This window comes from Bacidia gigantensis, assembly GCF_019456465.1.
Source record: "Bacidia gigantensis strain McMullin 20006 chromosome Unknown contig_295, whole genome shotgun sequence".
Lineage (NCBI taxonomy): Eukaryota > Fungi > Ascomycota > Lecanoromycetes > Lecanorales > Ramalinaceae > Bacidia > Bacidia gigantensis.
In genome coordinates this window covers 410,371-430,434 of record NW_025408608.1, presented here as the reverse complement: position 1 = coordinate 430,434, position 20,064 = coordinate 410,371, and the positions used below count along the sequence as shown (strand labels likewise).

At 48.6% G+C, this 20,064-nt stretch overlaps 6 protein-coding genes across 6 annotated transcripts; 4 read left to right on the top strand and 2 right to left on the bottom strand.

Annotated features, from left to right (window-relative positions):
• Positions 1-513: 513 nt before the first annotated feature.
• On the top strand, positions 514-1,517 carry KY384_008191 (uncharacterized protein; the record flags this gene model as incomplete). The annotated part of the gene is given in 3 exon segments (XM_044816680.1): positions 514-555; positions 567-795; positions 868-1,517. 3 exon segments carry the CDS (start codon positions 514-516, stop codon positions 1,515-1,517), a joined length of 921 nt encoding a protein of 306 aa, XP_044666045.1.
• A 45-nt stretch (positions 1,518-1,562) lies between these two features.
• On the bottom strand, positions 1,563-2,404 carry KY384_008190 (uncharacterized protein; the record flags this gene model as incomplete). Its single annotated transcript, XM_044816679.1, has 2 exons — positions 1,563-1,816; positions 2,077-2,404. The coding sequence occupies 2 exons, from the start codon at positions 2,402-2,404 to the stop codon at positions 1,563-1,565; spliced, it is 582 nt and encodes a 193-aa protein (XP_044666044.1).
• A 496-nt stretch (positions 2,405-2,900) lies between these two features.
• Positions 2,901-9,365, top strand: KY384_008189 (uncharacterized protein; the record flags this gene model as incomplete). Its single annotated transcript, XM_044816678.1, has 2 exons — positions 2,901-7,641; positions 7,696-9,365. The coding sequence occupies 2 exons, from the start codon at positions 2,901-2,903 to the stop codon at positions 9,363-9,365; spliced, it is 6,411 nt and encodes a 2,136-aa protein (XP_044666043.1).
• Positions 9,366-9,876: 511 nt separating this feature from the next.
• Positions 9,877-13,234, bottom strand: KY384_008188 (uncharacterized protein; the record flags this gene model as incomplete). The annotated part of the gene is made up of 4 exons (XM_044816677.1): positions 9,877-10,247; positions 10,298-12,539; positions 12,593-13,025; positions 13,077-13,234. 4 exons carry the CDS (start codon positions 13,232-13,234, stop codon positions 9,877-9,879), a joined length of 3,204 nt encoding a protein of 1,067 aa, XP_044666042.1.
• A 1,124-nt stretch (positions 13,235-14,358) lies between these two features.
• KY384_008187 (uncharacterized protein) lies at positions 14,359-15,963 on the top strand (the record flags this gene model as incomplete). The annotated part of the gene is made up of 1 exon (XM_044816676.1): positions 14,359-15,963. The coding sequence occupies one exon, from the start codon at positions 14,359-14,361 to the stop codon at positions 15,961-15,963; it is 1,605 nt and encodes a 534-aa protein (XP_044666041.1).
• A 1,534-nt stretch (positions 15,964-17,497) lies between these two features.
• On the top strand, positions 17,498-18,886 carry KY384_008186 (uncharacterized protein; the record flags this gene model as incomplete). Its single annotated transcript, XM_044816675.1, has 1 exon — positions 17,498-18,886. One exon carries the CDS (start codon positions 17,498-17,500, stop codon positions 18,884-18,886), a length of 1,389 nt encoding a protein of 462 aa, XP_044666040.1.
• Between the last annotated feature and the right edge of the window lie 1,178 nt (positions 18,887-20,064).

Below are 20,064 nucleotides of genomic sequence, written 5' to 3'. Positions count from 1 at the left end.
AAGGTGGAACCGTCGCTGAGGGTCACGAGTTGGGTGAATGTGTATGGGCGACGAGGGCGGCGGAGGAGCGTTGCGTGCCGTATCTGGGTATAAGATTTGAGTATGGGATTGTGGAAGGATGTGGTGGATTGAAGGGGACAGAGAGGCTGGCGGACACAATATGAGACGGTCATTCGGCCTTTCGAACTTGTTTCGTAGATACACAAAGGCAGGTCCAGTTGTATTGGGACGAGGAGGAGGGAGGGTGACTAGCGCAGGAAAATTAGTTCTCCGCTCCAGGTCCGCAAATCTGGTCTACGCTTCGCCCTCCAAACGTCATCGCAGCGAGGACCATTCAGCTCCATGAGAATGTGAAGTTGGATGGATAGACAGGCCATCCTAACGGACTTATGATCCGGTGGTGTATTCGCCGCGGCCTACAGTCCTCGCCCAATTTGTCTGAATGTACTATCCGAACCATCTTACGCTCGAGGAGGAAAATCTCTACAACACGCGAAGATACGGATGAATTCAATGATCAAGACAGAAGACGACTTGCAAGAATACAGATTGAGCGTAATCTACAGCGGCTAGAGAAAGAAATTCACACGATTAGCGCCGACGTGGAAAGACAGAGCCCGGTTGTACCTGGAGGAGAAATACTGCCTTTGGCTCAAGTCGATGAGGCTGGAATTCTGAGCCCGTACAGCGACACGCAAGGAGAGCTAGCCACGGAATCATTGGCTGAGGAGCCGTTGATCCTGTTCGGTGGAGAGTATCCACCGCTCCATGAACGTGTCGAGGCTCCATTGACAGGTGCTTCTTGACCTTCTTATCCCATCTATTGTACACTTATGTCCGAATTATGCTGACTGAATGGATCAGTAGAGCATCTGATCGTTAAATTCAAGGCATTAATGCGAGCTGTGCCTCACGCTCTTGCGGTTATTTCTTCCATTCTACCAGATGGCAGTTCACCAAGAGCCCTTCTCGTCTCGTCCTTCAACTCGGTCACCGTCTCTCCCATTCCCTACATCTCCTTCAACATCAGAAAGACATCCTCTACTCTAGCCGCCATCAAGAGTTCGAGACGTTTCATAGTTACAGTCATTGGTGATCCCAGAACTGCTAACGTTTTCGCTGATTTGGTACCCGGCGGAAAGATGTTGCGCCAAAAGATGTTGGAAGCGGATGGCCGACTCAAGCCCGAAAGCGGTGGTGTAATATGCATGGAGTGCAGGTACACTCGTCATAGGCAGATCGAGGTGGGCGATCACGTTGTCATTGTTGGAGAAGTCCTTGATGTTCAGCCCGAACGTGGCCGAGACCTGAAGGACACAGCTCTCGTGTATTGGCACGGCGAACATACTCCTGTGGACATGAATCATAGCAGATTTATGGCAGACTCTGCAAAGGAACGTGCGAGCACTGAATCGCGCGTTAGAAAAGTTGTCTATCCAGAAGCTAAGGAGTTACCTCGGATCCGAAGTGTGGTGCTTGATTTTCATGACAATCCAGATGATTTCTGGGAGGAATAGTGTGACTTTGTTCCCTCCGTGACATTTCAGGCATTGTACGTCAGTCTACATTTCCGGCTGTCTCAAGACTTTGAGGGAAATAGGTTTCCAGTAACCAATCTCAATCTTCCAGCTGAGAGCTGTCGCTCGAAATTTTGTTCCGTGGCTTCCGTTGGCTGTGTAAAAATCAAGGTCCAAGCCGTCGTTTCCAATCTCTTCGCCAAGTATTTGTGTCACTCTGCTCTGACGAGTTGTAGTTGAAAGGACTTTTCTGTCTAGATAAAGATCGTAATGCGGCGGGCTTATTGGGAGACTTTGAACTATGAAGCTGTAAACTATGAAGCTGGGTCTCCGGCCTCTGAAGGTTGTTGCCTTGCCTGCTCTGCTCCTCTGAAAATTCTCTCACGTTCTGCTTCTCGCTCGGCCGTCAGCTTCGCTTCTCTTCTAGCTGCTCTTCTCTGCTTCCTTCTCTCCTTCTTTTGCCATAAGTGATCTTCGTTTTCAATCTCCTCTAGTACTAACAATTGGATCAGTTCCTTGTGAACACTCTTTAGACTTCACGAGATACTCATTGACTCACCTTCCTTCCACTCGCGTTCTTGGAGATTGTCACCCGTTCCCAGCACTTTCTCTACATCCACGTCTTCGCCCCGCTGGACCTTTTCAATTACCTCCCGCAGTAGAGCAATTTTGCCATCGGCCTTGCGACTAAATATTTGATATTCATTTTGCAACACAAGCATGTTAATGCTTTGGGAACCTATGAGAATGAAAATCCAGAAGAAGAAAGTGGCCGGGTTCCATGGCTTGTCCTTCTTCTTCGGCTCCTGCTTCTCAGTTCCACGTTCTCTCAATCTGCGAGCGATTCCAGGATACAGAGTTGCCCAAAAAGACGGTCGCACGATCATTGGTAGTTTCTCGGTCCAATTGAAGTCCCGCTCTTGTCTCGCAGGTTGAGATGCTAGGTGACGAGATGGCCCACGTATAATCAAGCATTTTGCTGGCAATGAATGCCTCGATCTCGGTATACATCGTGACCGGATCATTTGTTATGCAACCAATCTAGGCGTAAGATGATTGGTGTCCTGAACGGTAGTATCGAGGCCAGAATTCAGATTAAATAGGTATCATCCCTCTTCTCAGACTTGACTGAACAGTGGTAAAAGACTTCTGGATACGCGTGTGATCACTGGAGAGGGTCCAACAACCCTGTCAAGGCGCCTCGTGTATAGGTGAGCCGGGTTTAAGAGTCTTGGTGGCTAGTTATCGCCGACTTCATTGTTTACAAAAAGATGCAACACCTAATGAAACGCACACATCAGTAGAGAGCATTGTCAACCTTTTGTAGCAACATTGTACCTTACACTGGTGTATTGACTCTTATGCCATGGATGAAATATTGCGATGACAATTGCGGAGCTGGCCCCCACGGCAGGCGATCTTCAGCGAACAATCGGCACGACAGAAACATGTACCACCTCGACCGTCGAAAACCTGAAGAAACTTTTGTTCCCATTAATGACAACCGAGCCGCAAGCTTACAATGGAACTTCTCGAACTCATAAACGGCCTGCGACCGCCGCGCCCCGAAAGGGTGCTCCATCAACTAAACCCCAAAGACTTGCTGGATGTTCTGGAGAGAACAAAACTAAGATTGAAGGGAAAGGGTCAAAAGACAAAGTACAGCTAGCGATTGCGACAAACGTCATCAACAGTACCTTGAAAGCACTCACGAGTGCCGCGAAAATACGATCTAGCCAGGTGACGGTAAAGAAGCATACGTCTAGACGCTCAAGCAATCTATGTCTTACACGAAGCACGACACCAGTCCGTCAAACGCCGCTGCAACCTATAAGTGGCAATAGATCTACACCTTTGAACAAGAGGCTCTCTGACAAGCACCGCCCAAGCTCTACCCGGGGAGAGAATGGAGGCCTTCGGGCTCAGGCGATGTGTGCTCACCTTGCTTTCAAAAGCCTCGCTACAAGCCAAGAAACGGACGAAAAGTCCATGGCGCTACCATTTCTTCAGCTTGAAAAGGGTATGTCGGCTCTTATCCACAAATGCATCGCCCTCGAATTCTACGACTTGGCAGCGCAGGAACTGCGAGAACTCAGAAAGCGATTTGTAAGCCTCAATGAGATTGAGAGTGGAGCCAAACTAGTCAACATGGCTTCGTCACGCCGCGCTCGAGACCGCGAAGACACAATCCCTTCAAGCAGCTTAAATGTGGCCCTCGTAAATTACGGTCCTATTCCAGGCCAGAGCGCCTTGCTGCCAATGATTATTACATCACAATTCCAGATGTTGAGATTACTGTCCGCGACTGGAACTGACGATCCAGGATCACTTTTAGACCTGCTAAGTCTGAAAAATGACGCTTCTCCCGTAAATCTCATTCTACGGCAAGTCCAGCGAGAAAAGCCGGAGACAGGACAGAAGGCTTGCACTGAACTTGAGGTAATGGCACAGCTTATGAGTAAGCTTGCCGAGAAGCTTACATCGGATGGGAATGCGCAACACAGTCTGTCTCTAAAGGTTCTAGTATTGACTATCAGGACAACATGGTGGAAGATGTCACAACACCGTGTCAATACTGCTAAGGAAGTATGGTCGCCGTTGGAGGTGATGATCAGAACATTTCACGGGATGTCATTGGACTCCAAGCCGTCTCGGTACCGCACAGTAATCCAAGTCTTTGAACAAGTCCAGGCATTGTGTTCTGGTCGCAAAGACGGCGGAGAATTACCTCCTGCATCCATCTATCAGGCGCTGGCAGAGTATGCAAGGATGGGTGATCAACTAAGAGAGTCGGCACAGTGGCTCCGAAAAGCTCGCACCTCCTACTCTGAGCAAGTTATGTCACCCATTCAAAAGTGCATATTAGCCTGTCAATACGCCACGCTCAATCTGCGGGACTGTATCGACAGTAAATCCTTGATGGTCGACCAAACATTATTGAATGATGCCGCAAAGCTGCTCTCCAATGATTTATCCGGTGACCCTGACGCTCTCGGTGAGCTTCTAGTCATAACCTCAACCCTCCGCAGAACTGCGTGTTTTCTGTGTGTGAACAGTTTGCGGCAGTCCAATTTGGAAAAAGACGCAATGGCCCCTTCAGACTTGCAATCGTGCGTGAGGATTCAAGTGCTTTGCATCAAGTACTTTGTTCGCTACTTAGGCAGTGAAAAGGGTCTGGACAGCTCTCATGCGTCCTCAGACCAAGAGCGACAGCGTATGAAACTACTGGATCCGATCGTAAAACCTACTATAGAAGGTACAAGCACATTTGCCAAAGCGCATGCAAAATGTAGCGCGCACGACTGGCAACTCATTGATAGCGGTTTGCATAATTGTTTTCAGTTGGTGCAACTACTTAGACGACTAAGAGCCAGTGAAAGTTGCCGGGACGATGCTATCAGTTCCCTTGAATCAGGAATGGCATCATTGTCTCAGCCATATTGGTGCCGGTATCTTCATTTACGGAAACTTGACAGTTGTGAAGATGATATGCTGGGGTCGTTGAAGACATCCATTGACGTGTTGCAACAGTCTTCAACGAGAGAACAGTTAGAAAATATGCTATTTACAAGGCTAGAACACTACACTCGCCTGGTTGAGAGCTCGGGTGATTTCAAGCAGGTTCTTCAAGTATGCAGGGAGAATCTACGATTATATCGCCAACACGGCATATTTACAAAAGCGACAGAGTCTTTGAAATACCTTCCTGTAACCAATGCCTTTGATTCGAGTGAGGAGATTGGGTTACTTGCTCGCACCCTAAAGACGTACTTAAGGGCCTCTGTCAGAGTGAATGGCACAGCAGATACAACGTTCATATTCTATGACGCTCCAGGTACCTCAACAGATGAGAGAATGGCTTTACTTGCCTACCAGTTCTCTGTTCTCTCATCAAAGCTTCATACTCGCAGTGGGTCAAGGATTTATATTGACGGCGTTCGATGTATCTCCCGAATACTCCTAGACTTGACGTCCGAGACCGAGTCCCCTGTTATACGTCGCTGGCTTGTGGTCCAACTTATGTATCTTCGGTTAACTCAGCCTTCGGCCGTTGACGAATCCGTACTTCTCCCAATCGTCAATGCACAAAGTGCTCCACAAATACGTTCGGCTCTCCACTCAAGCATGAAATACTCTTTGAGCCATATGACGGATTCGTTGCGTCTACTAACAGCTATGGAGAAGAAAGATGCCGACACTGAAGTGATTGAGGATGTATTGAAGACATGGTCAACAATGTTGAGGACCTCTGCAGATATGAGCGACATAGGACAGAGGACGTACGATATCCCACATTGGCAGCTTCAACTTGAGCTGGCAATTGATTATCTGGAATTTCATGGACTACTCTCGCTTAGCTGTCGTGCACTTGAAACATATACAGCGCTTCTTGAAAAGCTTGGTGTGGAGAAGTCTCTGACAGTAGCGAAGTTGGCTCAGCTTAGCCTTCAATATATCAGACTGGGATATATCAGCTCTGCAGATGCTACCCTTGAAAGAACATATCTGTACCTTCAAAATGATGGAGATATGGCTAGCTGTGCCCTCGAGTGGCATCTAGCTGCGGCTCAAAGAGATCTCGAAAGTCAGAATTTCCAGGAGTGTTATCAGCACCTCGATTCTATCCGGTTGGCGGTTCCAGAGCTTAGTGAAGAAAATCCTGCTGTCCAGACTGCTAGTGATCGTACTTATTTGTGGAGAGTGATCGCTGACGCTGAAATGCTACACTCAAAAATGGCAGTCTCTCAAGGTCAGAGTTACGAGGCACTACTGTACGCACGGCTAGCTGTTAAAGGCTATGATAGGATTTGGATGTCATTGAAGCGTCGGCAACCCAGCTACGACGAAGGTTCCAGTAATTTTGGGACTGATTGCAGTCTCCCAGACTTGACAGATGCATTCGCAGGAATGAGCACAACAGACAAGAGCGTCTTGGCCCCTTCTTCATCGAAATATTCCCTTCTACATAACGCCGAGTTCTGGACTCTTGTTCCTCGATTGTTAAATGGGCTGCTATTGCTAGCGTCTCGATTTGCTCATGCATGCCTTTTCTCGGAGACTGAACACTACCTAGGAGAAGCAGAGAAGATCATCGAAGCTAGTGCTATATCTCGGCTGAAGTGCCAATATGATGCAGTGCATGCCCAGCACGCTTGCTTCAGTGGAGATCTAGCAAAGGCCCGGCAAATTGTGGTGCAGGTCGAAGGAAACCTAGATCGAGCGCCTGATGACAGAATCAATGCATCGATACAATTACAAATAGGAGCCTTGCATCCATTGCTTGGTCTCACAGAACAGTCTATGTGTTCTCTGAATAGGCTGGAGCGATTAATGCAGAATCTGCAGAATCGAGCAATGCCAGAAAAAGCTTTGGGTCAGCAAAGCAGTATAGAAGAAGCCCGGGAAAGCTTGACCACCTTGTCGCTCGAGGAAAGTCGTGGAAAACGCAAAAATCAAAGCAGAGCACCGGCTGGTCTTCAAAACAGGCCTGCAAGATCGAAAACGAAGTCAAAAACCCATCTTTCATCCTTGAATGTGCGTTCCGAAGTGGGCGTGAACTGCTTGTCTATGGTGGAAGCAGACGTACTCAGACAGAAAGCCATCGTGGCTTTGGCTCTAGGGGAGCTGGATCAAGCCCTGCAATTTCTTGCGGCGGCTCAAAACAAAACTTGCTCTCCAACGAGTTCCATTAAGCAGGCAGTCGTAAAAGCAGAGATCCAAATGCAGCAAGGTTTGCACGATCTCACAACCCATCCTGTCTTCAGTATCCTTGCTGAATCGGCAATCTCTTATCCCTCCATCCTCGGACCTAATCCAACGGAAAAAGCATCAAACTCCGTACGTCAGATGAACAAGACAGCTCGTCAGCGACCGAAAGCTAGTAGAGCTCCGACTCGGGAGACCAGAGCCGAAAAGCTGACTTTGACGGACGAAGACGCTGGGTTCCTGAAGATGTCCCAAATTACTCTTAACGACGCTTTGAAAGGCGGTCTAAAGCACTTGTCAGTGAAGGAAATGTACCATATGCTTGATGTTCTGCGTAGAACAATGATCATTCAAGTAGCAATACCTACCTCATGTTCAATGTCGTACATTCCTTCGACGTATCTCGCTTTTACCGCAGGTTGGTCTCCAATCTCATCTCTTCAAAAAGAGCTTGGCTAATTCACGGCGACAGAACTTGGTCGGATGACCGCCGTGTCGCAGAAGAATTTGGCTGTTCGGATGGAGCAACAAATCCTTCACAAAGACATTCCACCAAATGATTCTAGCAAGAAAGTGGATGAAAGAAGTCTCGCATTGGCGACAGAGAATCTCGATTTGTCAGGGCTCCAAAAAGAGTACATTGACATTATTCCCCCATCTTGGAATGTGATCTCGATTACGCTTAATGACTCCAAAGAAGAGATATTTGTAACGAAATATAGAGCTCACGAAGCTCCATTCGTTTTACAAATACCTTTAAATCGCCAAAATGCTCCTGACAGCGATGACTTATGCTTCGGCTTCAACGAAGCGAGACATGAGTTGTTCGAGATCATAGAGCTCGCGAATAGCTCTAGTCAGGATGCCCGCTCAGTGACAGAAAAACAGGCAAAACTGGACTGGTGGAGCGCCCGAGATTCTCTCGACTCCAGATTGAAAGATTTGGTCACCAATGTTGAGGATATCTGGCTTGGCGGCTTCCGTGGTGTCTTCTCTCAGCATGAAGTTGATCCAGGCTGTCTGGCGCGCTTTCAAATGTCTCTACATGGTATTCTACAAAAACACTTGCCTTCGAGGAGTAAACCTTCTATGAACAAAGATGCGGCATGGGTTGCCTTGAGTCCTCATGTCCTTCATCTGCTTGTCGCCCTGGGCTACCCTAGTGATGAACACGATGTTGACGACCAAATCCTAGACCTACTTTACTTTGTCGTCGACATATTGCAATTCAATGGTGAACGCAATGCATACGACGAGATCGATTTTGACTCTATCGTGGTCGAAACTTTGGATGCTTTGCGCCATTACCATCGAGCAATATCGTGTGAAGTCAACGAGGAGCAACAAAGACACACCATTCTGATTCTCGATAAGCATCTTCACTGCTTCCCATGGGAATCTTTGCCATGCTTGAGGGGCCAGTCCGTCTCCCGACTCCCCTCGCTTTCCTGTCTGAGGAGAAGGATATTATTACAACAGGAGCAACAGGCTGAAAAGACCATAGCCGGCATTATTGCTCGTCGCCAAAACGGTGCTTTCATTCTCAATCCATCAGGCGACTTAAAGAATACCCAGGAGAACTTTGGGCAGACTTTGGAAAGCCTCTCCGGCTGGGAAGGCACGACCCAAGAAGCACCCAAGGAAGAGACGTTCAAATCCTACCTAAAAAACAGCGACATATTCCTCTACTTTGGCCACGGGTCCGGAGGCCAATACATCCGTTCCCGAACCATCAACAAGCTAGATAAATGTGCTGTCACCCTGCTCATGGGCTGCAGTAGCGGACATCTACAAGAAGCTGGTTCGTATGAGCCGTACGGGAAGCCGATCGATTACATGCAAGCTGGCTGCCCTGCCCTGGTGGCTAATTTGTGGGATGTGACGGACAAGGATATAGATCGGTTTGCACAAAGTGTACTGGAGAAATGGGGACTGTTTGGGAAGAAGGCTTTACCTCAGTCTGGTAGAGGTGGCAGGGGAAAGGGCAAAGGCAAAGTGGTGAAGGAGGCAAAGCTGACCGAGGAGAATACCGGTTCCATGTCTCTCGACAAGGCTGTCGCGCAATCGAGAGACGCTTGTTTTTTGAAGTACTTGAATGGAGCGGCGCCCGTGATTTATGGCGTGCCGGTGTTCTTGGAGTGAGACCGGCGGCTTATGTCAACATCAGGATATGACTGGGCTTGGGTATTGTAGATCAAGAGCATACTTTCTTTGGGATAGCATTAGCGAGCATTTGGATTGAGCGCTTGATCAAGTATTGAGACAGGAAAGTAGTTCTCTTGTATCGTACAATTGCATTGTCGTTAACTGGCATACGTTTCATCTTATGGATGCATGAGTTTGGGTCCCCATATATGCGGGTGATATCAATGTGCTTGATTCCTAGCCCTGTTGTGAGTAACCTGTCTGCTGACAATGGCCATCGTTGTTCGTCATAATTTTCGTTACATGACCTGGATCTAAATCAGCAACTGCATTGATCCAGGACTGACATCTCAACATACCCCACAATTTTCATCCATCACGATAGCTCCTCCTTCCTCTCCAACCGTGAACCCTCCCAACCCAATATCTTCACCCGCCTCTCGTCTCGCTCTCAGTCTCGTCGCAAACTGCGCCAACATACCTCTCTACAACGCAGGAAACCAACAGATCAGCCATCGAAGAAGCTCAGCCATTCTTCAAAGCTGACGGCCATAGGTCTCAACGCGGGAAAGGGACCTACAGTGATATATGCATCCCTATTTCCCCCTTGCCTCTGCACATCGTTCTGGCTCACAATCTGGTAGCTCTCATGCATCTTCTTCCTGCTCGTCAAGCCGTCCCCGAGCTGTGGCTCGTCGTTATTGGTGGTGGAGCGTTGGCGTCGCCGACCAGACAACGACGAATGGCCTTGAGAGCCGTGCGTGGAGCTGCTGATACTGACGCCATTTTTGGCGTCCTCCTGTGAGCGAGCGTCGGGGGAAAAGATCTTGATCGTGTGGTCGATGCCGGAGACGGCGAGAAGAGGTTCGTGGGGATGACCTAGGGAATATATTAACGGGGGCGTTGGCTTCGAGAGGAGAGAGGGATACCTTGAATGACATTGACGACCTCGCCGTCACCTTCGAGGATATTGAGGAGCTCAGATGTTTTCTTGTCCCAAATGAAAAGATGGCCACCATCGCTACCACTTACGACGTACTCATCTTGTAAGCCGAAGAAGTTTGCGTCTTTGACGGTTTTGACATTGCAGTGACCACGGTATCGGCGGGTAGGAGAATGGCAAGGAACGTGCTCTTCGACTCTGGCTCGTTGCCTACTGCGTCCAAGAGGGTACTGGAATAACGAAGGTTGCTCGGATTCTGACGGTTCGTCATCGTTATCATCAGTGTCGTCAGTATCTTCATCACTAGTGTTTCCCTCTACATTCCGACGGTAGGTTTCCGCGTCGCTATTCATTTCTTGAGTGTGTTCGAGAGACTCATGCATGATATCGGCTTCAGGGGTAGGATCAGCATCTTTGGTATGACGCTCCGCTGGTGGTCCATCGGATTTTCCCCCACGGGGTCTCCTCACCAAACTTGCCTCTTGTATGAGAGGCTCCTCTTCATCCGGATCAATATCTTCTTGAGCTTTGTCTTCGTCAATCTTTGCCATGCCTAGGCCTCCGAACGCGATATCGACGAATTGAAAATTGGCGCCTTCTCCGGCTTTCATGAGCAAGCCTCTACCCACTTTAAAGCCCCAATACCGAAGTGCTGTCTTTTGGTCTTGTGCTTCTGGTAACGACCCATGTAGACCGCTTCTTGCTGCTGGTATATCCGCCTTCGAGAGGTCGCGGAGAGGTATCTTAATTGCATTACCAAACGCAATTACAGCCGCTATCTCGGATTCAAAGAGCCTTCGCGTTTCGTCTCGCTCAAAGCGTGATGCATCAACGTCTGGAATAGGGGTGTCGCCTGCTTTTTGAAGGAGACTTGGTATCAATAAGTCGTGTATCGAACTTTCGTCAGCTTCGTCTGGTAAAGGAAAGCTGCTTGCATTCTTCCGCTGGTCTGGCGGCTTTTTGAATCCTTGAAGCAGGGCTTTTGATCCACCTTCCAACCAAAGAAGTATAGCCTTCAGAAATGTGTACGAGAAGATCTCACGTCTCATCAGTGGGGGCCCATCAGGCTGGACAGGTGAAATGTCTTGGAAAAAAAGTAGTGCAGGATGTGGAAGATTGCTTGCTGCTTGGAGCTTTGCACCTAAGCATCGTGCTAATGTGCCCGCAGCCTGTACAAATCGCTGTGATGAATTTCGGTTTCCGCGCAGGGTCTGTTGTAGAACAACATCTTCATCCATTGGATCCATCGGATACTTCCAGCTACCAGCAATCTGTTTCATCTCTGGGAGACAGCTTGCCGCAAATCCCAATGCAGAAGTGAACGAGGCGCGGTGCGCCGCGAAGTCATGGGAACCATTTGCTGAATGAACAGAAGCCTCGAGTGAAAACATCATCTTTCGAATCTTGACTGAACTCTTTGCAATCTGCAGACTGCGTTTCTGTGATTCAGTAAACACTGCTCCGCGAGCCCTCTCAAGCTCGGAAGGGCTTGGACGCGGCCCGATATCACTCATGACAACGTCTTCAACTTCACCATTCTCATACCGCGCTTCAATAGCTAGCTCGCTGTCTTCATCCGCGCTAGGGCCAGGCCTCGTTTTTGACCTCTTTCTTTCGGTCTCAAGAGAAGTCGAAGAGGCCGCTTTCTTGCGTTTTTGCTTGCTGCCATTTTTAGACTTTCTGGCAGCATTTCTATCTGACATGGTCTTCTTGCTTTCTGTTCGAAGCATGGATTCATGGCCTGGTTGAACAATATCGAAGCTGTAAATATGGTCCCCAGACCAACTGGCGATCAACTCGTTCGGATTGGCGTCACTAATCTTGCAAGCTGTGATATGTCTATCATCTCTTCTTCCCACCTGTGACTGTCCCTCTCGTGCAAGTCTACGAACGCATTGTGTAGCTCTCCCCATCAGCTCCTCTTCCTCGGCAGACATGCTACTTGCTGGCGAAGATCTTGTAGGGGTACCTTTTTCCGCGCCAATATCCCTTCCAAGCATTCTTCTGTCATGGATAAAGCAATGCAAGTGAGCGCCACCAAGAGCAATATAATGGGGCTGGCTAGCTGAACACGAGATTGTATTGAGGTCAAGGTTGTATCGTTTATAAGAGATCAAAGGCGGTGGCACATTAGAGTCATCATGGTCTTCTCGATGAGCGAGAAAGCCTCGACCTCCTCTTGGGGGTGGGTAAGCTGCAGACGGCATACGAAGATCGAATTGGCGTACCTGGTAAGAGCTTTAGCCATCGTTCCAGAGTACGAATGGGCTCAACTGCTGACCTCGCCATCTTCAGAGCATGTAAGGAAGAGATGTGGAGAAGACTCTGTCACGATCCTTTTCACTCTATCTGCATGCGAGCGGTAGACTCTCGCGTTCGTATTGCCGTCACTCAAGTATTTGACTCCTTTGTACATGTTTTGGAACCGTTGTCCCCGGGCTGTAGACGCTAGGCTTGACCCTTCTGACGATCCTGTATTTCTCCCATTATATTCAATATCAAATACCCTGACTTCCGCATCTCCAGCCGCAGTGACAAGCGTTCGATCATTCGAATGTGGCATGAATTTGACGGAGAAGATGTTCGCTCCATGACCGGTGGCAACAGTCGTTGCTAATGCAAAGGGGGCGTTTGACGAGTCAGGTTGATACGAATGGATGTTGAGATGCTGATCATCGCTTCCGGAGGCTAGGAGCCGTCCAGAAGTAGACCAACTATTGCAGGTGATCAGTGTTTGGCGACCTATGTGGAGGGTTATGTCTTACCTTAACGCATTGACGCAGCCTGAATGACCACCAAGCTCATTCACGATGTCCAAGTCATTGACCCAAGTCTTGTCTCCATAGATACCCCGATTGATCGAATGTCTTGAAGAATTGCCAAATTCCCGCCAGAGAAGCCGGTCAGGCAATCGATCCTTCATCCTCTTTGACCTCAAATGCATCTACATATCCTTCCCCCTATGATACCAAGTTGACAAAGTGTTCAGGGAGTGATTAACTCCCACGTTTTGAAGTTAAGCCAGCATCAGACGTGTAGCCTGTCAAATTGTCAAAGTATTTCAGAGATTAGAGGCTCAGAGAGCCCGTTCACTTGTGCTCATCTACGAGATATCTGAGCCGAGGAAAGGAGGCAAAGCTGAAATGACACACATGATATCATGCAGCTATCTTGAATTTGCCTCATCGAAATGGAATGAGCTCCGGCTCTCTAAGCTCCGCAATTGTCCCGCAATAATTTCGAGACAATCTTTCTTATCGCTTTCCGTAGCCCCCTTTCACTCCTTCGGCCTGCCAAGCCTTGATTCCCCCGCCTTGCCAAACTACGGAGTCAGCGACAGACGATTGCATGTTATGTGATCAAAAGTTGACTATCTCCTCATGAGATGCTCTCACCCGAGTGGATCTCGAACTGTTCTTGTATTAGAGCAGAGAGAAGTCTCTCCAGAGCAAGCCAACGTGATCAGTCTCAGGTAGCTGATGGTCTTACCACTGGGCTCAGCCCAATCACCTCGGAAATGACTACCTCGTTCAAAGGCGACAAATCGTCGATTCACCAAGATAGGTCTACTGCGGGTCTTTCAGATACCCCCGCGTCACCGAATACGGGTTTCTTCCAAAGCCCGCCAACGTTGAGAAATCAATTTTACGATGACGCTGCCTTCCAAAGAATCTTCTCTTGTAGGCTGACCATCTTCTTTCCTACATCATGCTTTCAAGCCACATTTCTTTCACCCAGTACAGTGCTCGTTATCTTCTAAGCATTGCTGCATAATATTTTGGCATTGAGGATTATTTCGACCTCTTTCAGCCACAATTTGTTCCTGCAGTGAAGATTGACAGAAAACTTCTAGCTTTTTTGCCAGCGTCAACTAGATCTGCCATCTACACAGAACTTTCAAATTTCGCAGGGTCAGTGCTTCATCCCACCATTTGGCGCTGGATCGCTGATGCAGAGGCTCACCCTCCATCGCTGCACACACGGGATGTATGGGGTAGGCGTGCTGATGAGCTTGAAACGAGTGAGGGATGGCGAAACCTCCAGGCTATGGGCATCGCCGAAGGAATGGTCGCAATACCTTATGAGAATACCTACGGCGAGTACAGCAGGACATACCAGTTTTTGAAGTATTATTTATGGACTGGCTCCTGTGCAAATGTGACATGTCCCAGTGCCATGACAGATGGTGCAGCAAGATTGCTTTCGATACAGCTAGATTGTCCTGAAGAGGCCATGGACTTTAGTAGAGTGACGCTGCAAAAGGCCTATGAACATCTGACATCAAGAGACCCCAAACAAGCCTGGACCTCTGGACAATGGATGACAGAGCGTATTGGCGGCTCGAATGTTCGCAATTTAGAGACTGTAGCACACCTTTCGCCATTGCTTGAGAACGAAAGAGAGGCAATAGACTCGGACGAAAATATTCTGGGACCATGGGTTCTTGATGGTTTCAAGTGGTTCTCAAGTGCAACCGACGCGAGCATGGCAATTATTTTGGCCAAAACGTCCGAAAAAGAATTATCGATTTTTTATGCACCTTTAAGACGCAAAGCACGCGTTGCCTATAACGACCTCAATACTCCCAAAGAAGTCCTCAACGGCATAGCAATTCAGCGCTTGAAATCTAAGCTAGGCACACGTCCATTACCTACGGCTGAACTATCGTTAAGAGGCACAAGAGCACATCTCATCGGCAAGAAAGGCCAAGGTAGCAAGGAAATGAGCACCGTTTTAAATATCACCCGAATACACAACGCGGTCACAGCCTGTGGCTTTCTAGGACGGGGCATAGCAATCAGTCGTGCCTTTACACGTGTTCGGCGTGTGCGAGGTACCCTACTCATGGATATACCCGCACACATTCGTACATTAGCGGCTTTACACGTAGAACACCATGCTTATATGCAGCTCACCTTCTTTGTTGTAACGTTATTGGGAATGGTGGAGTCAGAAAACGGCAGGGGGAAGCCAACTACCCCGAACCAAACGAAAGGCCAAATCCCATATCTCAAGGGATGTGACGACGTCGGTATACTGCTTCGCATCCTCACACCCGTCACCAAGGCCTTGACAGCTAAGGCCTCTGTTTCAGGACTTGCTGAGTGCATGGAATCTCTTGGAGGTATTGGGTACCTCGATTCCTCTTCGGCATCAGATATGGAGACAAACATCGCTCGTCTCTACAGAGACGCAAATGTACTCAGCATATGGGAAGGAACAACACAGGTCATGGCTGAAGATGCCGTTCGGGTGCTCAAGGGGCCTCTCAGCACACAGGCTTTGGACCAATTGGACAAGTGGGTCAAGACCCAGCTTCAACAGGCTAGTGAATGTATACCGTCTCTAACAAGCGGACGAATTGAAGAAACGTGGAATAACCTCTGCAACTACATACGACTAATGAATACCGAGCACCTAGTCATTGTTGGGAGAGACATTGCCCAACAACTGGGATGGATTATTTGTGCAGTACTTTTATACGGTGACATAAGACAAGGTGGCGACGAGACTTCACGCTTAGTCGCAGAACGATGGACTGAGAAGAGACAGCACAGAACACTTGCTCACACGAACATTACCGAATTGGTTGCGCAAGATAAGATTCTTGCTTTTGGTCAGGAGAAGCCTACACGAGATGCCAAGCTGTAAGAGGACTGCTTGCTCCCCGTTGAAACCGCTGGCTCCTCTACCGTACGACGCAATGCTAAGAATTCGAGATGGTTTTTAAGCCTCATATGACTTCCGGTGTCGACGGTTTTGTGAAAGGGGTTGGGAAACTTTCTAATCAATGTCCCAGCTGCAAGATCTTCGTCATGCATGAATGAAAGAAAAGAGAACACGCAAATGCGTACGTACAACGCCGGCAACCGAGTCATGTCCTGCAGGTCCATACCTCACAGAGCATAAAAGGCCCATCGTGTTCTAGAACGCGGATGTGCACCAACGCGCGTCCAATGCGGCATCAAAGTTACTGCGATCTCTTTGAATCACAATCATAATAATAGGCGAACGAAGGAATCATCAATTCAAGACTCCCATTCTGTCGTTGGACCAAACGTGCCGGTTGGTGGGAGATAGCATCATTTATCATTTGAGCATCTGACTGCCCCCATGGACTTCTTTAGCTCATTATGCGAGTGATCTCGATCAACGAGATTTAAACATTCCGATACTTTAGTAAGCGACGTTGCGACCCAGCATTGGCCAGAACGCTGTCTTGGCGTGTAAGTGCCATCTGGTCCTTTCATACCATCGACGATCCCCATATAAACATGTCCCATATGAACATTCGCCGTACGTTTCAACACAACTTCCATCTTTCCCAACGCATCACATCATGACTCTCTCGCCGAACAAATCAAGGCCACAGACCCAGCCCGTCCAATACACAGCATCCTACAATTCTTCCGATAGTGATAGCTCCACCTCTTCCGACTCGTGTGGATCGTCCCCTTATGCCTCCGAGAGAAACTCGATGGAAAGCACACCTATGCCACCGCGTTGCTCTCGGTGCAAGCGATCGATCAGCGTAGACGGCTCCAAACCTACGAATGCGATCTCCTTTTCAATCAACAGCTTCTATTGCGGGCACTGTGCGGACATGGTGGGATATAAACGATGATGAACGGCTTTGCAATTAGATTATAAAATTGCAGTCAGCATAGCGTACACGGCGATTTGCTTTAGCGTGGAGTTCGATGGGATTTGGGACTTGGACAAAACTTTACGAGCATACGACGCAGTGGCATATCACAAATTCATCTATCCTTCATTGGAATGGGCGCTCGCCGATCCTCAGACCAACACGCACAGTGACTAGAGGGGCTACCTCCTTCCGATATCTGTTAGTCTTGATCAGTCTTGATCAGTCGCCGCAAAGACTGAACAAGTGGACATGCGATACAGTTGATGGATGGTGTTTCTCCCTTGGGTTTGCGGGACGGACCCGAAAACATCGTGAAAACACTTCGACGGGGACTTGAAATGGGATATGGAATACGAGATTCCTGTAAATAGTTTTCAATTTGAGATTTCAATATTTCGAATGCTCAGAATGTGCGCTTTCTTTCCTCTACGATTCGGGGCTTCCAAAAATGGTTAAACGTAAATACTCATCCTTAAACCTACGTTACACGCTCGTTATATGCATCTAACACATCCTAAAACCCTCCGCCGCAAGACCATGAATGACCCGGAAACCAATGAGGCTCAAGATTCCACAGGTTGCCGCCGCAGGAGTATGCTACCGCAATTGTCTCAGAGAAAGCCGCCCTCACGGATCCCAAGTCCTACAAAAGCAGCCTCCGCCGCCGTCAAACAGAATGACACAAGAAGACCTGCCAAACATGAATCAATCAGCCTTACGAGACAGCACTCCACCGCCGCCAAAGCGAAGTCCTCGATGCCACCCCCACCAGCCCCCGGGAGGCTACGCTCTTCGACAAACACTTCAACAACCTCAGCAGCGACGAGACCTTCAACGACGGCATCATCGCGGAGACCGAGCACAACCAAATCCACCGTTCCGGGCTCTAACCATTCACTTCCGCCAGCAAGAAAGCGTACAAGTTCTGTGTCTAGGACGCCATCAGCGGCTTCAAGAGTGCCGTCCCACAATCGATCAACCAGTCACCAAATCCCTTCTACCTCTCGACCAACCGCACCCTTAAACTCACAAGACGTGAGTTACGCCCGCCGGGCATCCCTCCGCCTCAAAAAGCCCACCTTCGCAGCCTACCAACAGCACTACACACCCTCCAAATCCACCACTCGAAAGCCCGCCCTCCCCAATGCCAAACCCCCTTCCACGGCCTCAGACCCTTCAACCCCAGATTCAGACCCCGTGAAAACCACCAAATCCTCCTCCTCTCCTCCTCTCACCGCAGCTCAGACACACGAACTCCTTTACCTTCACCTCCTGCACTCCTCCGCCATCCCAACCCTCTCCTCGTGGCAAGATTCCGCAAAATCACATTTCTCGTCGCGTTTCGTGGAGCTTCAGGCTCGGCATGTGGAGCTGGCGGCAATAGAGAAGGAGCAGCAGGGCTTACTGAACGCGATTGCGCTGGCGGAATGGGGGAGTGGGGTGCCCAGTGCGGTAGTGGGGGAGCGGGTGGCATCGTTGTCGAGGAATGTGGCGGAGTTGGAGGGGATGATAGGGGAGGAGGGAAGATTTGAGCGGGTTAGGGGCGTGTGGGAGGTTTGGTATGAAGGGGCGGAGAGGGTACGTGGGGGAAGGGGGATGGTGGGGGAACAGGGGATTGGGGAGGATGGAGGGAGGGCGGAAATGGATTTCGTAGAGGGGATTGGAGATGGGTGGAAGGCGGAGGCTATGGTTTTGGAGAGAGAGCTGGGGTATGTGGAGCGTGAGATGGTGGGGTTTGAGGAGGTTAGAAAGGGATCAGGGTTGTGGAGGCTGGTTGGGGAGGGGAGGAAGCTGGTCAGAGGGTTGTTGGAGGAGTTGGACGTTATGCAGTGGATTGAGGATGCTGTGATGAGAGAGGAGGAAGCGTGGGTGGATGAGATGGTGGGAGAGCTGGGGAGGGGGCTTGGTGATGGGATGAAAATCTGACTGATTGTTGAGCCTGCGGATTATGTCCTTCACGATGGGTGAATGGGAATTAAGGCGTTCGAGGAGCATGATCAGATGACATGATACCCCCTATATTGCATTCAATAGATACTTTATTCATACTATCAACCCCGTCAAATCCCCCCCACTATTTATATTCAGCAGTGAATTGATGAGTCAAGACTACGAGCGCATTTCAAGTACCTCATAGTATCGCTTTTGTACCAGATATCTACGCACCACTGATGGCGAGACACGACTGGGAAGAGCAGTGCGGTAGCACAACGTTTCCCTTTGTGGATTTTTGATAGCGCTGCATCCTATGATCCATACAGATGATAGACATAATGACACCTGCTCGCAGCTTTGACGACATTACATCTTTTGAGAAGGCGGGAAGGCAGGTAAAATATCATACAGTTCTAACAATAAGATTCACACTTCTTTGAAAACTAAAAGAGGACCAGAGAGAGCATGCTTCGACCTTAGGTTTACAATTCTTAATATCTTTAAGAAAGGAGAAGGCGATATGACTTTATATTAATAATAGCAGCAGTACCCCCTAAATAGAACATAATAGGAAAATAACCTTGAAAGTGAATTGCGCTAGAATTGCTAATGTTTAATAGAAGAGTCCTTGTTGGAGAAGACTATATAAGATATGTGTTGTGTTAAAAGTGTCGATGCAAACAATGCTGAGGGGAACAAAGACTTGTGAGATATACCTTGAAGATATTTCTAACGTTAGCAGGTTCATGCGTCTTTAAAGGGAGACATGTAAAACTGTGTGCCTTAGTCAATTCTTGCACAGAACAGCAACCATCAAAAAGAAAACACGCGAACGCATATTGCTCTGACGAAGCAACATTAAGATTCTATCGCTTACATCCATCCATGGACTTTGATTTTTCCCATCTATGCCAATACACTGGAATGAAGGAAGAAAGAAGTTAGAGAGCAGTTTTATAAAGGCACAATGCGGCCTTCAGGAAGAACAGCATTCATGACTTCACAAAGGTTTGCTTTGATCGACTAGACACAATGCTCTTTCAGTATCCCTTCTGCCTTGTCATGAACGGATCCAGATGTATAATAGTCCACTTACCTCAACAGCAGTGGCCTCAAAACTGTCGCGGATCATCCACATTGCCCCTTGACAACACTCAACAGAAACAACA